The 17,585-nt window shown below is 43.1% G+C and overlaps 1 protein-coding gene across 2 annotated transcripts; it reads right to left on the minus strand.

The window, feature by feature from the left end:
• Positions 1 to 7,098: 7,098 nt before the first annotated feature.
• On the minus strand, positions 7,099 to 17,585 carry LOC310998475 (E3 ubiquitin-protein ligase TRIM8-like). Of its 2 annotated transcripts, none has more exons than XM_083988540.1 (7): positions 17,240 to 17,585; positions 16,045 to 16,647; positions 10,020 to 10,115; positions 9,197 to 9,430; positions 9,040 to 9,071; positions 8,436 to 8,551; positions 7,099 to 8,337 (listed from the first exon to the last, which is right to left on the minus strand). In XM_083988540.1, exons 2-7 carry the CDS (start codon positions 16,612 to 16,614, stop codon positions 7,679 to 7,681), a joined length of 1,707 nt encoding a protein of 568 aa, XP_083844666.1. In that variant the 5' UTR covers positions 16,615 to 16,647; positions 17,240 to 17,585; the 3' UTR covers positions 7,099 to 7,678. The 2 variants fall into 2 exon arrangements, with proteins under 2 accessions (XP_083844666.1, XP_083844665.1); XM_083988539.1 differs by having other exon boundaries at positions 17,236 to 17,585.

A 17,585-nucleotide genomic window follows, 5' to 3' on the forward strand; every position in this document is an offset into this window, starting at 1 on the left:
ACGCATCAGTTTGTGTTCATTTTATTTCACTTTATGAATTTATAAAACAGAATTTAAAAAAAAAAAATCTCTTTTAGCCGATTGCATTAACAGTCGATATAACAATAAGGTCGTTTAGCAGAAAGGTTTTCATTTAAATTGACTTAATTTGCTGAGGTGAGAGATAACACCGAAGCTTCAGACACCTAATTTAACTTTTTAAATATTACATCCATTTAACAAGGCAAAGGTCAAGAAGGGAAAAAAGTAAAAAAAAAAAAAAAAAAAAGGTTCACTGAAAGGCTACAGGAAGCCATCACTGAGCCAAAGTCAATTTATTAAACCAATTTACGACTACAGCTCTTGTAAGCCTGTGAAAATTCACATTAATATAAACTATCCATGACAAGATGAGAGAATACATATAAAGCATCCTGAATTCTATGTTTTTATAAAGTTTAAATGACCATAATGTAAGGTTTGTTAATGTTAACATTGATTTTGAGTTTACTTATGAGACTTGAAGAAACTTTGCAAATTCAACACCAAATTAATTCTTTTCCTCCCCAAAAGTGGAAACAGCCCTCTAGGCTTTTGCTTCTGTTTCTCTTGAAGTTAGCATGCTTACTCATGCTAAGCTGTGGCCTGGTCGGACTGACTCATCATTCTTTGATTCAATAGCATCATCCAGTTGCTGGTAGTGCTGCTCAGAGGACATCTAACAAACAACCTCTTGTCTTGTAAACACAACAGATGCTTTTGCCAAGACGGTGTAGGAAATGCTGACACTATAGTTGTGTAGCAATGGCAAAACTTACAAAAACTGCCCAAAAACTAATATCTGAAGTGCAAAAGTGGAAACTACAGGCAGGAAGTGACGTGTTCTAGGAATCTGTTGCTCATTGAAAGTAGGTTTTCAGAGCTTTTTAAGGGTGAAAGGCTCAATTCAGTGGGACAATAGAAAAGTACTGAACTGCACAGAGAGAGATATAGACAAGTGAATTTCCATTTTGAGCACCATGACCTTAGGTTCACTGCTGCTGTGTAAAATGATTGCCCTTGCTGACAGTAAACCGCCAACAATGGATAACTCATTGGGGTGGATGAAGGGTGCCAGTAATGACGTGATGACAGTTGAAGCCTCATGAAGGCAGATGTGGTTGTATCAGGTTACAGTCCACAACATCTAGATACGCATTACAATCCCATCTGCGCCGAACTGACACGAAGTGGTGCGGCCGCAGAGGCAGAACATTTCAACGGCAGATCTCACTCTCATTACACATATTCCACATTTGTAAGCGTTTCTTATCACTTTATTGCACAATAAAGGCTTTATCTGGAGGATAACAGTCAACTCCAAGTAATGACAAACGTTTTGTCCATCTGTCAGCTGCCGTTACACACATTTCTGTGGGAAGCAGACGGCAGGCCAGGCAGGCACCACGTAAGATGAGTCTGGAAAGAAATGGTAGGAATCAGAAAAAAGAGAAGTAACACAACCTTTCCCCAGCAGATGACAGGGTGTAGGCTACATCTGCTTGCTTAAACCAGAGAGCCTCTGCCCACTCATGCACTCCTATCATCCTCAGTTGTAGAGGTGCATGAAGGAATGTGAGGAAACCTGCTGATGACAAACACACATTCAGCCATAAACACTGATTCATACGATACGTCTCCTGTCTGTCTCTGCAGGATCTGGCACCTTGACTGTTGCACAGTGGGGCGCAATCAGGAAAAGTTGAGATAGAAAATGCTCAAAAGGCCACATTATCAAGCACCACAACTGACTACTTATAGTCATGCCAGGTGCTGCCATGGTAACGTGAGAAATGACCACCTGTGTGATGCTCGGGATGGCAGCTCTCTGTTAACAAGGAGACAGGAATGAGGGAGGAGGAGGAGGAGGTGCTTTCAACAGAGGAAACTTAAATAAATCATTTTCCACTTTTACCCCAAAATGTCCTAGATGGTTGCCGTAGTCACCCTCTCTCTCTCTCTCTCTGTGTGTGTGAGAGAGAAGGGTGACGAAACAACAGGAGTAATGGCCTGGGATAAGCTTTTTTTTCCCGGAAAGCAGGAGAGATATTAATCGAATTACACACCACCAAAGTCTGAAAGCCCTCACAGTCACGTGCCAGACGGCAAATCAACGCGTAACAATCCAACAACTAGTTAATGTCAGTGGGAGCAGGTGCTGCTGCTTCTTATTTTCTGACTCATAAAGCACATCTATCTGGTGTGTGCCGAGTGGGAGCTTTGTGAACCTTTACACCACTTTTATTGGGTGTAAGGGTTTTATGGCGCGGTGTCTGTGCAGCGCATTAAGTCCTCACCTTCGTGTGGAGGTTACAGCAGTGAGCAGTGTAGGATGAGCAGCAACACAGAAGCATTTGATAAGAAGTGTTACTGAAAACAAGGTAAAGAGTTTTCTCTGATTACCTTCGTCTTAGACTTCATCAACATTTGTGCATTTTCCCTTTTAATCACTTTAAATGAATCTGTTATGCTCATTCTGTAGTTAAACTTCCTATATTTCAGTCCACATGACAGTGAGGACATGATATTCTTACATCCCTAAAACCACAGGAATCTCAAAACAGCGTGTGCAGCATCATTCAAATCCATGTCATGATCATATGATAAAGAATAAAACAAAATAGTCATCATATTCAGTTTCTTAAGAAAGGATGTAGAGCTGACGATCTGTGGGTGTGTTCAAGATGAGCACACCATGCATGGATGACTGTTTTTTTTTTTCATTCCTTCATACAATGGATTGGTGATTGGGAAGTACCAGGCAGCACTGTGAGTGTAATCAGGTAAGTGTAAAAGAATCCAGCTTCATCTATCGCCAGAGGTTGGTCCTTCCTCATCAATATGGATGACGCTGAGTCACTCATTAAATAACAGAGAAGCTGTTCTCTGACCTGGTCCTGGGTGGTAGGACAGTCCAGCTCAGTTCTGCTTTATAGAAATGTTTCAGTCAGCGTGTAAATACACTCTGACCCCACTGGGGAATGTCAGTGTCAGAGCGGCTTAGGTTCATTGTTAAATTCAATAAAGGTAGAAAAAAGTGGCAGATTTATGGTCTGTCTGTAAATAATGTGGTCTATTGTGGCCTGTCATGGTAACAACAAGCAGCAAGAGGACATCTAAACTACTCATGATACACACTTTTAGCTCTCCCTCTCATATCTATAACATTTTGATTTGAACACAGTAACAGTCTCATTAACAAATTAATTCCTACTAATCAATTAGTTTAATTCCAGCATTTAGTGTTTCTAACATGCTCATATATCCAGCTCATTTACAAGTAAGGAACTAAGTGTCCCAGTAGGGAAGATGATTTTGGAAAGTACAGTTACTTTCAACAGAAAGAGAAACATCATGTTCTTATATTGAACTCAAGAGAGGAAAAGCTGGGGATTTTCTGGTGTCTGTGTAATAACCATAGAGAAAGACAGTTGACTGGAGATTTTGACCACATCTGTCTGTGTCCACCGCTGCATCATCATGCTCCCACCATGGAGCAAATGGAGACCTTGTGCTGAGTTTCTGTCACTTTTATCTGGCCCAAGGCGATGCAAACGCTGTGGTCGATGTGACAGACTACAGAAGCAGAGGAAGCGCAACTAACTGTCACACAAACTGATGTAGAAAGTTTCTACTATGGTTTTAAACATTAAATATTTTTTCCTCTACAGCAGTGTTTTTCAACCTTGGGGTCGGGACCCCACGTGGGGTCGCCTGGAATTCAAATGGGGTCCCCTGAAATGTCTAATAAAAACAAATCTACTGATGAAAATATTTTAAAATTCTAATTAAAAACACCACACACAGTCTTAAACGTTCTGTATTCTATACTTTAACTTTATCGAATATAAATCAAATTCAGATCAAATGCAGCATATAAAAATATCTGAGCTGGCGCATCTTGATTGACATGCAGTCACATGATTGCGGGGTCGCCAGAAATTTGTGATGTCAAAATAGGGTCACGAGCCAAAAAAGGTTGTGAACCACTGCTCTACAGTTATGTGGAGGAAATTTGTAAATCTGCAATTTGATAATAATATAATGAAGGGATCACTTGCATGTGTCACTCCATCACCCAGTGTTACTGTGGCAACAACTGAAGCACACCACTTTGCATTCTCACTCCAAAACCGATACAGCTGTTCTCCACCAAGACACTCTGAAATGCCCTTTAATACTGATGTGACGTGTCCGCCACGGTTACACATAGAGACACGATTGCACTGGTGCAGCTCACCTGGACACAACTCACCTGTCCTTCCTTATTTCGCTGAGATTTAACGTTGCCTGTTGTTTCCCTTCAGCTGGAAGTCGACGGAGCGGAGGACTGGTTTATGTTACGATGATTTCCACAAGCAGAAAATAGACCTGGAGATCAATAAACATTGGCCATGGATCTTTGTCTTTGATGTTTGTGTGCTCGTGACTGTGTGTGTGTGTGTGTGTGTGTACACTGTTATCCTGGATTGGAGTTTTGGCACCGATTTCAAAGGCCTTATCAGATGAAGGTTAGTATTCTGCATGCTTGATGGATAGCTGCTCTGTATGCATTATGCTGTATATGTTCATGTTCCTGTCAGTGTCATTGGGAGGCCTGCTAACACAGTATGTGTGCCCAGACTATAAACACTGATATTCACTCATTTATTATACATACTTTAATACCTCAGTGCTGCCGTGTCAGCCACCTCTCTCATCCACCGCTGAGCTGATGATGGGACAGTTACACAAGCTGCAAGTTGTGTAAATGCACTGCCACCGCGTCAATATATCCATTAAGCTATGAAGGAAATCTCCACCCTCAAATACTCCTGCTCTGCTGTATATCACCACTCAGGGTTGTTGTATTGACTCTTTGATTGCTGCAAAATTGTAAATTGTCTATTTCTATGGTTAAATCTGAGCTGTTTCAATGTGAAGTTCTTTTTCAGGAAGTTATTGTTGACAAAACTTCCTTTTTTTTTAGCTTGTGCACCGGTGGATCTGTGGCTGGGATTCAAACATTGCAGAGCTATTACAGACGTTTCAGGATGCAAACATCTGTCACAGTATCAACATGTCATCAAATCATCAAATGTAAATATACTCTAGGGAATATGTAGTAATAAATACTGGGCAAGAGAGTGTGTGTGAAACAAATGGAAAGAGAGAGATAGTGCCCACTGTAAGTCCAATAGTACCGCTAACCACTTGCTAAAGCACACAAACAACAGCTGCACAACAGCTGACAGTTCCCCATGCATTGAACACACACACACACACACACACACTGAAAACAGGCTCACATCCTTCTGCAGGCTGGGGCGTGTTGTACTCACACATACACTGCTCCAACACACCTGCCACAACAGAGCACAGCTGTCAAGTGCATCACCCTTCACCCTATACTCTACCTCAATGAGCACACACACACACACACACACACACACACACACTGAATCAGCGTACTTCTGCACATATAGGAAACATATACAAACTGGCTGATTGTGCGCTGACACCTGAGCACACATTTGCTCACAAAACAGGATTCGACCCACTCAAAGCCTGCACATGAGGTAGCACAAACCAACCCCCCCACCCCACCACTACCACACACACACACACACACACACACACAAAGCTACACACCGTTTTAGAAGTGTGATGCTGATGCTGATTATAAATATTTGTACTATTTTCAGACTAAAGAAATACACTTCTTAACCATTTAATCCCCTTATTTTGAAGTTGTTACAGTTTTAAATGGCGCGATTGACATGAATGTGCAGCTGTAATTGAAATTATTTATATGGTTTTAATTACTAATAGTATGGTCTCCCTCAGAATATCTATTGTATGTTTTATTAATAACACACACAGCGAAGGAACAGCGCACAAGGGGAATGCTAATAGGCTGACACACACACACACACACACACACACACACACACACACACACACACACACACACACACACACACACACACACACACAGACACACAATAAATGTCAAATTGATGCCACACTGTAACTAAACCTCAGCTCCTCCTCCTCCGCTGCTGAAGTGTGCTGGCTTCATTGGACACAATATCAGAAATTTTAGTATTCACACTCTTGAATTCAATTATAGAGAAAAAAAAGAAAACCTAACTGGACGAGAGAAAAGGGAGAATGAAACAGTAGGGCAGAACATTTTATAACCCATAAATAAGTGATGTGCCTCACTTGCTTTGCCCCCCCCCCCAAAAAAAAAAAAAAACCTCTAACCATTCTTCCTCCCTCCTCTCCGCCCCTCAGCTCGCTCCCTCTATCTCACCGTCTTGCTAATGGGGGAGGGGAGCAATGAAAGGCGTATGAGTGACAGATAAGTAGATGACTATACTGTCCCAGCCCTCATTAAAACTCTGCGCTTATATTATCCGCCACTCTCTGACCCTCCTCCTCCTCCTCCTCCTCTGCATTCAGCCCTGGCAAATGATACCCCGGGAGAGAGAGAGAGAGAGAGGGAAAGGGAGGTGCTGCTCATCAGTTATTCCTGTTCTCTGACCTAACTTGACAACCAGCTCCAATAATGAGACAAAGAGGGATGAGACAGAGACTTTGCCAGAGACCAGGATGTTGACAAGGAAGTGAACTGTCCTAAATTGGCAGATAATGGGCCTGCTGTTGCCCGCTCTTTAACAAATCATTGTCCAAACCTCCTCCACCATGTTCTGAGATTCCTCTGAGTGCAGCCGATCTCAAACATGTGGTCACCCAGTGTCTTTTTTTTTTCTTTCCATCTACTAACCTTAACCTATGAATAGACTGTGGGTGAGCTGCAGGGTGGGATGATGAACTGTAATAATGGCTTTTCTTTTCTTTCTACAGGAAGCTCTGACATTTCAACTGTAACCCACTGAGTCAGACTGCAAAACCTCGTAACTCAAACATATCACAATGTGCTTCTCACTACAAACAGACCCCAAACTACAATAAACTACATGTCACAGAACACAGCTGGTTTCAAGTATGACCAAAAGTCTGTAAATCAATGCTTAAAATACACCAGATGTAATTTAATATGCTTGTTTATTCAATATTTTCCACTGGTTTTGGTTTATTCATAATCCTATATAAAAATTCATGAAAAACCTGACAAGCAGTTGTAGTCCAGTGTGTTTTGAAAGCCACATGGACTTTGGAGTGCATGGAGAGGCTCCCTGCATGCTTTCAGCCGCAAACAGGAAATAATCAAGAGCTAGGAACTTGCAAGTACATTAAGAGCGCGTTAACAGTCTTTTTAGGCACTGAAGTCTCTGGAGTCCTACGTCAGGACCTGTGATGAAGGATATGTTGATTCTCAGTTTACTGCTTGAATGGATTTAAGACTACAATATTCACATTAGCACTTCCAGTCGAATTGAAACAGAGAATAAATAAAAATACAAAATGTTTTCAGATTAGAGCCGTACAGCTGTCACTGTGATTCAGAGAGTAAACAGGGCTACCGAAGTTAACCGGGTATGGTTTCCCAAAATAGGGTCAAGTAAATGTCAAAATAACATTATAATGAAGGCGTGTAGGACACGCAAGGTTGACAACATACCTCTGAACCAAAATGGAAAGTAACAAAAAAGGAAACATGGAAATGCTGATGCCAATTCTGATTAAAAAGGAACAAACTGACTCTGGTTTATTACTTGGTCCCATAATGCTTGGTTGAAGACTGGCCGTACAGCCCGTAGAAGTCAGGGTGCCTGGCCGTCTGCGTGGCTTCCATCAGTCCCCTGATGGGAAAATGCTGCAGCGGCTGGCTTGCAGACAGCGGGGCGTGTGGGGGGAACTCCTGAGAGGTCACAGAGGGGAAGGAGTCTGACGTTGGGTACGGAGGCCGGGCACGAGCAGCGGGGGCCCTGGAGCAGCAGCAGTTATTCAGAGTGCACATCAATACTTTCCTCCCTTCGTACATGGCTTGTTGTGAGGCACCTCCACTGGGGAAGTGGGAGGGGGTGAATATGGTCCCTGAGTGGTGGCTGGAGCTGGACCCTAGACCCACCATGTGATGGGCCGAAGCATCAAGGAGGCGACTATGGCCGGGGCCAGCATGTAGATTCTGGGAAAGGCCTTCAGAGGCGTACATGGGAGAAGGGCGATGACTCTGCTCAGGCAGGAAGGGCTTTTTGCTGCTGTAGAGCAGCAATGAGGGATCCTGGGAGGTGGAGTTTTCTGTGTTACTGCCCAGGAAGGCCATGCTGTACTTCCTCTTCTGAAGTCCTGAACTCGTCCCCATTTGGGAGCCGGCAGAGCTGCTGTGAGACTGCACAATCTCCAGAATGGGCGCCTCATTGAGCGGCTCTGAGAGAGGAAAGAAGGAGCAGTACAGATAATAGTTAATCCTTCTACCCATCTACAATCCTCATCCTTAGTTACTCATTGCATTTTTTTTCTCTTACCTTCCAGCATTTTTCGCAGGTTCTTCTCTCTTGTTGAGAGTTCAGATAGCAAATGGTGAGAGTTGAGCTGGCCCACTCTGAGTGGAGGGATGGCACTACTCAGGTGTGAGTTTGACCTAAAAAAAAAAACAGATTCAGTCAGAGATTTGAACCCTTTCTTTGGATGCATTCTGCACCTTGAGACCTGCACTCATATTTCTAGAAGCATACTTTAGATATACGGTACATCTCTTATACACTTTATCTTTTGCAAGAAAAAATCTTTGGTTTTAAAACACAGATGAAGAACTGAACGTGCACATGAAAAATGAGCTGAGGTTGGGAAGATAACATTTGATTAACTGCTGTTTTAATCCAAGTGACAGCAGAATAAGGGTCAGTGCTCCAAAACATGTGCATGAAAGCATCGCTGATGTGTTTCAAATAAATTAACAGCTTTGAAAATAGTGCAGGAATATTAAATGAACACAATATCTAACAAATTCACCAAACAATCCAGGACTAATTGCTTTCTTGCTGCTTTTGAGTTGTACCTGCTCAGTCACATCACATAACTTGATAAATACATGCATGTAAAGAAAAACAGTGCAGAAACAATGCTTACCTGTCCATTAGCAGCTGGTATGGTTTCGTATTCTGAAAAAGACAGAATAAGATAAGACACAAACATCTGTCAGACTCGCTATCTGCTTTTTAATAGTTGATACAAAATGCTGTAAAACAACTGGCGTGTGTGTCTTGACGTGTGTGTTTTGTTTAACCTTTATGAAGTTAATGCTGTCCGCTCTCTGGAAAAACGTTTGTACTGAGCTCAGAAGCTTCTCTGCTTCCTGCCGCCTCTCGTTGAGCTGCAGAACCTGCTGGGAGTTTTTCCTCATGTACATGGTGCAAGTGCTTTCCAGCACCTGCATGGTCTCAGCCTGGTTTGCTTCTAGCAGCGTATGCATCCTCTGGTACTGGGCTCTCACACGCTCCTTCAGTTCAGACACTGCGTCCTGTGGAGAGACAGACACATTGGAGAAAAGTCATGAACATGTGCACAAAACTGCATTCAGGAAGCCTCATAACTTTTCCTGACCACCCTGTTCTTATTAGTCTAAAAAGGCCCTAAAAAGTGCATCATTTAATTGCTGATGAACAAGTTTGCATCTTTTTTCATTCATTAGTTTCTGCCATTTCCTGCATCATAATAACAGAAAATAAGTAAAGACATGGGATAAAAAAAAGAAAATAAATCACTGTATACTTCAATACACAGTAATGGCTTCATGTGTTCAATTATGTGTATTATATATTCTGACTTTATTTTGTGGGATCCACTTGTTCAGAACAGAAGTAGCAAAGTCATTTGTAAAATGCATTTTCCGCTCTAGTGCACCAGCCAGTCAAAGCTAGAAATAAATTATATTTTCTTTTCATTTTCCAACAGCGAACAAAGGTGCAGAGTGGTTTCATAACAGCACAGTGTCGACACAATTCAAACGCAAACCTACATGATGACAAAGAACTGAGGGACTCATACTGATAATGCTCAGAAATTGTGTCTCTTGTGAGTCTACACAGTGTGTGTGTGTTGTACTGGACCTTCATCAGTGTCTTGTCTGACTCCAGCTTGGTGAGCTGCTCATCGATGTTCTGAACACGACCCTCCAGTCTGTCTTGCTGCCTCATTAGCATGGCCTGTGGGGAGATGACATACAAGAGATGGATTAGACAGATGAACAAGATGCACTGAAAATAGAAAACACACACACACACACACACACACACACTGAAAGTTTCGTAAAAACTCCAGCCTCTGCCGGGACCTCGGCAACCTGGCTGCTATTCATGAGTCACTAAGACAACCTCCTCCACAATCCTGATTATACGGAGGAAACGACAGCTGCCAGCGACACACATGCATTTATCCATTAGGAGAGCACCAGCAAAGGCAAACACAATTGCACAAATCCATCTCTGATTGCTTCTAAGTTTATCAGGGCCCCTGCTACACCAAATGAAGTGCATTGTTGGGAACAGCCGGCTTCCTCTGTGGGCTGAATCTGAGTGCAAAGAGAGCCGAGGGCCAGTAAAAGCACCGGTAAATGTAATTCTTCTCCATTTACAGCAGGAGATGCAAATCAATCTGAAGTCACAGTCTGACAGCAAACTAGGAACAGCGGAGGGCAGGTAGGTTTTTTAATGAACTATTTCTGAATGGGGAGAGGCACCCTGGCCAAGTAAGAGAAAACCTGCTGTCATGGAAACAAAGCTGTGTGTATGTATTTATATGTGAAAGCTCATGTGAGAGAGCAGGAGGGAGCAAGAAGCGGGGGTGTCGCACTACCCCTTCTCTACCTTCTCTTTTCTGCCACATGCATTGCTCCCATTGTTTGCATTGGCCTCCGTGTCAGTGACAGATTGTCATGTCTGTGTGCACAACGCCGGGGTCTGCTCTCTCTCCCTCCGCATGAGTGTGCATGGGAGAAAAAAGGGGAACGGTAGGGAAAGGCAAAGTGCTGTGCTGCTCTGCTTGCACAAGAACACAGGCAGAGAGAAACTGAAAAAGACATACAAAAAAGAAGAGAGTGAAACCAACAGAGAGAAAGTTTGAAGCACACAAGAGAGATAGAGAGAATGAGGACATTCCTGCGGTCTCTAGTGAGCCAGTTTCAGGGTATCTACATTGTGGTATCGCAGCAACAGGCCTCTTCAGCTGCTTACAACACTCATGGAGTCTTATGTAGAACAACTGGCCACAGCACTATACCACAGTGAAGTCTTCCAAAAGTCCATCCAGTTTCTAAAGCAAAACAATAAGAAAGACTATGATTAACATAAAACGCTGGCCAACGCATTATGCTGCACCCTTTTCCTTGTTTGTTCACATATTTTAAAACTGTCCTTTTCAGTGAGGAAGGCTGCTGATCATTTTGTCACTTGGGGAACAGCAGGAATATTTTTGTCTCCTCCAGTTGAGTGGTTTCATAATTTAAGACTTACTTGGATTTTTGCATGGACTTTGGACTATTGGCATTAGATGCACAAACAAAGGAGAGAGAGAGCACAGCACATTATAAACAAGAGGAGCTTGCAAACTGGTAGCAGCATTACTGAGTTTTAGTGCCACTTCAGGGGACGGGCGGAAGGACATCCTATAAATGCCAAATTATCATCCCCTTTTATGTTATTTATAAATGTGTTAACAATAAATAACCTAATTACAAAGCAGACACCAACATGACATATTCACTCTGCTTTTAGTTCTGTTTGTATTTCACTCCTGTTTTGCCTCTAAACAGCTATCTTGCTACCATGTTTGTAAATGTGAAAGTTGGAGATGATCTACTCTAATGTTAGCTACTCTGGCAGTTAATGCCAAGCTAACTGTAACATTAGATAGCAGGAAACTTGTTGACTTAAATGTTAGCGAGCAAGAAGGTTGTGGACAACTTAAAGGGATAGTTCAACATTTTTGGAAAATTCACCTATTGCCATAATCCCTATAGTCACAGGGGTAGCTTCATTACCTTTAACTATCAGTGCATATTGTTTTGAGATCCGTGGGGCAGAGACGTGAGCTGCTCAGCAAACACAATGGAGATGAATGGTACAGGCCCCCTGTCCCTCATCAAACTCATCAAATATACAATCCAACAACGCCAAAACGCTCTCATGGACAAGTTGTGACCTGCACATTCACCACGCTATGAAATAATAATGTAATATTACAGAACTGAGTTGTTTTCGAGGCAAATGCAGAGCCGGAACTACATTCCACGGCTGCTCGGCGGAGTGATTTCAAAAGCGCAAGTAGCTCAGAGTATTTGCTTCATGTGTTGTAATGTTACACAATTATTTCATAGTGTGGCGAATGTGCAGGTCCCAACTTGTCCACGAGAGCATTTTGGAGTTGTTGGATTGTTAATTTGATGAGTTTTGACGGACAGGGGACCTGTAGGCCTACCGTTCACTTCCAAGCTGAGCAGCTTGCAGATCTCAAAACAACATGCACCTGCAATTAAAGGTAATGAACCTACCCCTGTGTCTATAGGGATTATGGCAATAGGCCAATTTGCCAACGTTGAACTATCCTTAGTTAAGCTAGCGATAACATTGTTGACAGGCTAACTGTAATAGCTTGTCGTTAACCTTGACAGGCTGCTATTTAGTGATAGGCAGATAGTGTACAGCGGTCATATCCTTTTCTCCAATACCAGCTGGCTGGAAATGTCACTGATGAGAGTGGGCTAAGTCAGTAAAGTTACCTTAAGGCCATTAAACCAAATTGATTAGCCTTGCTGAAAGACGCTAAAAACCTCCATAAAGCGGAAGAACACTGCAGTCGGCTGAAATTTCTCCATAGGTTCATCTCTTGCGAGTCTCTCACATTAAACATAATGAAATGATCCATTGTTAATATAAAAATATTGATCAGTGCAGCTTAAGTGCTTAGAGGAAAACATTACATTTCCATTAATGTGATTAAATGCCTTAATTGCACTGCATTGCTGTAGCAGTGTTGTGTCAGTGTTAAAGGGAATCCAACTAAAGATAGCTAGAATACATTTTGCTTTATTGTTTGTGATACTAAGGCCTGTAGCCTACTTACTATGTGAGTACGAGAGATAGGCACTAATCTGAGTTATTGAAGAAGACCAAACAGCATAAATGATCAAGATCACTGGGGCAACAAATCTGTCTTAAACAAGCCTTAAAAGTAGCCTACCTCTTTTAAATGTTTAGTTTGGAGGAATGTAATTCAAAAGAAAAAGAAAGCAGTAGCAGTTACAAACTCTTTGGTGTTTTAAACTGTGGTGGTAGGTAAAGGTTTTCACCATCTGGATCACTACAGATCACTTGGACTTAAAGGAGCCATGTGACATTTGCGTCTAATTTAATCTAGAGCAATATGTGCACTTCCACGCCTTGTATTGTTTTCCTAAAGCATGCACATGATGGTTGTGGATGTACCAACTGAAGAAGAGGAAGAAAAAGTCTGCCAATATAGGTATGTAAATATACATTTGTATGTTAGAGACCAAATGTTTTCATAGGCATTCATCATGTTTGTGAAGCTTGCAACACTCGTTTTGATAAGTATACCTGCCATTACATGTATACGTTTATGCATAGGTGGTTGTGTGTTCTAGAGACACGTACATGATGGAAATCTGTCTCAGGTTCACATGTGCTCACACAAGACTAGCAGCTTTCTCACTGAAAATCAGCAGTAATCCTTAATCTTGTCTCACAACCCACACCTGTGCTACATCTCCACACCACACGTTGCTTACACAAGAGGCACTTTCAGCTAAACAGTCCTCTTCAAACAATCTGATAATACCCATAGCGACTGACTCTCCCCTGCAAACTCACGTGGTACCTGGTTAGTTGGCTGTGTTTCTTGTTTCATGTGCAACACTTTAAAACCTTTCAGACATAGGCTACTATCTCTTCTATTAACAATCACTGTCTTAACACAGCATAAAAGCTCAGTGGTATCTTTACCTTGTGTGTGACAGTTGTACAACAAGAGAGAACACTCTGGGTTATTGCTATCGTAAACGTTGCATGAGCTGCTTTATGTGAGTTGGCTTCACATAATAGCAGCAGATTTTCTCTGCTTAGATGCTTCTGCTCAACAACCATGTCTTCCTCATTTTGCCATATTTCCTCCAATTCCCTTTTCGTCTTGTTGTGTGCTTGAAATAGCATACGGGGGCAGGAGGGAACTGTCTGGTTGCTGATCTCTCTGTAGCAGCGTGAAAGCCTACCTTTATCAAGATTAAACCCACCAATGATCACTTTCCCTACTGTCCTATTTAGGCATCCAGACACCCGCGGGTTGCCAGGAAGCTCATGTTTAAATGAGGAGCCTCAGGCTCAATGAACAGAGAACCTCTTTCACAATCAACTGAGAACTATTCCCTACGTCTGATGTCAATGGACTGCCCTCAGCATTCTGGGGGACTGACTCACTCCAGCCCAGATACAAGAAACTGCAAACGATAGAGCTTCTATGAGCGATGGTTTCCGGCAGAGATGCCTGTGAAAACCAAGGTGAGGTTGTGTGGGTGGGCTCCACCTCCGCCTGTCCCAGGGATGACATTACTATTATATTATCCTTCCTTAACACGTCCCATATTTACAAGCACACCTGCAACGGGTGACTGTAAAAGTCTCTTGTGAGAGCCAAAACAACCAAAGATATGAACATAGCTTCATTGGTTTTTCCCTCTTTGTTTATCCAAAAGGCAAGAAGAGTGCTGCCAGGGGAATTTAAAATCCTTTTACCAAAATAGACCACAGCCCTGTCAAGGAGAACAAACTCTCAGTAAGTGATGATGAGAAGCCATTCTGGCCTCAAATTACTTTAACAAATGACCCGGTATCCATGAAGACGTCTAACTTTCTCTTTTTTTTTTTTTTTGCTGTTGCCACATTTATCAACATTAGAGTGCGCTCTGTCTAAAGGACGGAGTATGGAGAGGGACTCTGACTCCGGGATAACTCCATTTACCCTGCAAACATACAGTTGTGAAAGAACAGAAAAACGGGTGGGTGTGTGCATGTGTGTGTAGAGAGCAGCTGTGGAAAGGGCTGAACAGACATCTTTTGTCCCAATAATAGCCCTGAACCAGAGCAACAGTTTGCACCAAAGACTTCTACCAATTTAGAACTTTGTGATCTACACACTGGAAAGAAATGCGTCTGTAACTTTCCCAACTGGAATAATGCGATCATCAAATGTTTCGACAAGACCGCAACACGGCAGATGCTAAAACTAATCTGATTCTCACTACCGCCCCTTGGCAGATAGAAATATGTATAAGGCAGTGTGGGTGGTTGTTTTTTTTACACCTTGCCACTTACATTAGACTTGTGAAGAGAGAGCCGACTGAAATTAAGTATAGAAATGAAGAAAATACAGAGGTGGGCACAGCCGTGACACGCTGGCCTTAAGCGAGACGCATGCCTCCATGCATCCTGAGGTCAACCCTTCAAAGGAAGACCATTATTCACTTCTTGTCAGTTAGGTCAAAACAAGAAGAATCCATGCTCTTCTCTCCCACTTGCAATTTTCACTAGGCTCACTTTTTCAACTCCTTTGAATGCTTGAAACGCAAAGTTTTGAACTTGCTGCCGTGTGATCGTCCTACAAATCACCACATTTCCCTTTCAGAACCAGTCATTTCATTCATCTCCCTCGCCAGTGCTGATCATAGCAAACCAACCAGCTAAACAAACTGCATGTCAATCCGCCCACGCTGCACCGGGGGGTTCATCATTTCCGGTGGATGCCGATTGCATCACAGCAACTCACCCCGAGGCGCAGGGTGTTTAATGTGAAGGTGTGGCAGCAGTATGGAGTGGGTGCCACAAGGGTTGACTTTTACCTGTCCACTCCTTTCACATCACATGAGATTAAAGGAAGAGGCAAATAAAAGAAGCTTTTATAGACTAGTGAACGGAGGGAAACAAGATTCAAAGAAAAAAAAAATCCATGAAAGAAAGTAAGTGCATCCATCACTTTTTTTTTTTTCGACTGTCATCTGCATTTCTGTTGACAGTTTAAAGTGAACTGCTGAGTAGGGCAGAGTATGTGTGGGTGTGATTTATCTACCTGCATTTGTATGCGTTGTGTATCCACATCGCAGACTGTATGTCTTTGGTTAGTGCAGTGAGAGATGCAGCAGAACGGACACAGGGCCACCTGCTCTTCCTCACAGTGGAGGAGCCTGTACTCCTCATGACTGGGACAGGTCCAGGCGCTCAGCTCCTCGGCGTCCACTAACAGGTGTCCCGGGGCCGCGCAGGGCTGCTGGAGGTGCGTCTGGATGTGAGTTTGGCAGCAGGGCTCCTTGCAGCGCAGGCAGACCTTTCGCACAGGCAGCTGGGGGCCTCTTCTACAGAGGACACACTGCAGCACAGCAGGGACTTTCTCAGTGTTCAACGCATTAAACCGCTTGACTATGTTGGCGAGCTTGAAGTTCTTCTCCAGTGTGGGTTTCTGGCTGTAGTCGTGGTTGCACTCGGGACAGCGGACCGCGGCATTGTCTTTGGCCCAGGCCTCTGAGATGCAACCCTTGCAGAAGTTGTGCTTGCACGGCAGCTGGATGGGCTCGTCGAACACATTCAGACAAATGGGACACAGAAGCTCCTCTTCCAAGCAGTTCTTCCAACTTGCATCCATGACTTCACCTGGATCCAAACTGATGTGCTGTGACTGAAAAGGAGCAGAAATGAAAATGATTTACTTTAACATACACATCATTTATCAAACAAAAGAAATACATTTAGTGTAGGCTACACAAATAAAATAAAAATAAAAAATCCAAGCCTGACAAAGTCTTGTTACTCACATCCTGTCCCAAAAATGGCACAGAAAGATGTGGGCTAAACTCTAACTCTATATGCAACAAAGTGACAAAAGAAGTCCAACCGCATGTCAAACATAGACAACACGCTGTGACGCTGCTGTCATAACGAAACACCTCACAATGGCAATATAGCCCATACCTGTCTCGTACATTTTCAACCGGGGAATTCACACTCACACACACACACACACACAGAGAGAGAGAGAGAGAGAGAGAGAGAGAGAGAGAGAGAGAGAGAGAGAGGCTGTGTCGACTGAAAGCTTCAACTTGCTACAGAATAACACTGGAAATAAGATCGTCTGATAAAACATCACACTGACATTTCATTTCCAGCCGAGGACACAATTACCTACTGTCATGAAAGCGTTAGGCTATAATAGCACTCTATTATTGGGATATCGATGTATTGTTAAAGGAAGTAAAAGCATCGTTACCAACTATTTATTTCCCATGTCGTCGGCAGCAGCAGACTCCGGTCGGTGCACCTACAATGCCTCTGTCTGAGCTTATCGCATCCAGCCCGCGATTAGATCCGGCTCCTCCGGTTAGATCACAGCGCTGTGTCCGGCATAGCGCTCACCGCTGCTGGGGCTTTTTATTGATTCAGTCCCCGGGCTGGTGCTGGTTGGTGGTTGGTTGGTTGGTTGGTTGGTGCCTCCGCTGCCGCTGCCGCTCCTCCTGCTTTCGCTTTCCCGTCAACTCTTTGACTAATATTTGATCGTAAGTAGTGCAGCAGGGCAGCTTGTGACTCGTCGGGAGGGAGCTCAGTGCTTCCACACACCGA

This window comes from Trachurus trachurus, assembly GCF_905171665.1.
Source record: "Trachurus trachurus genome assembly, chromosome: 15".
NCBI classification, from domain to species: Eukaryota; Metazoa; Chordata; class Actinopteri; order Carangiformes; family Carangidae; genus Trachurus; species Trachurus trachurus.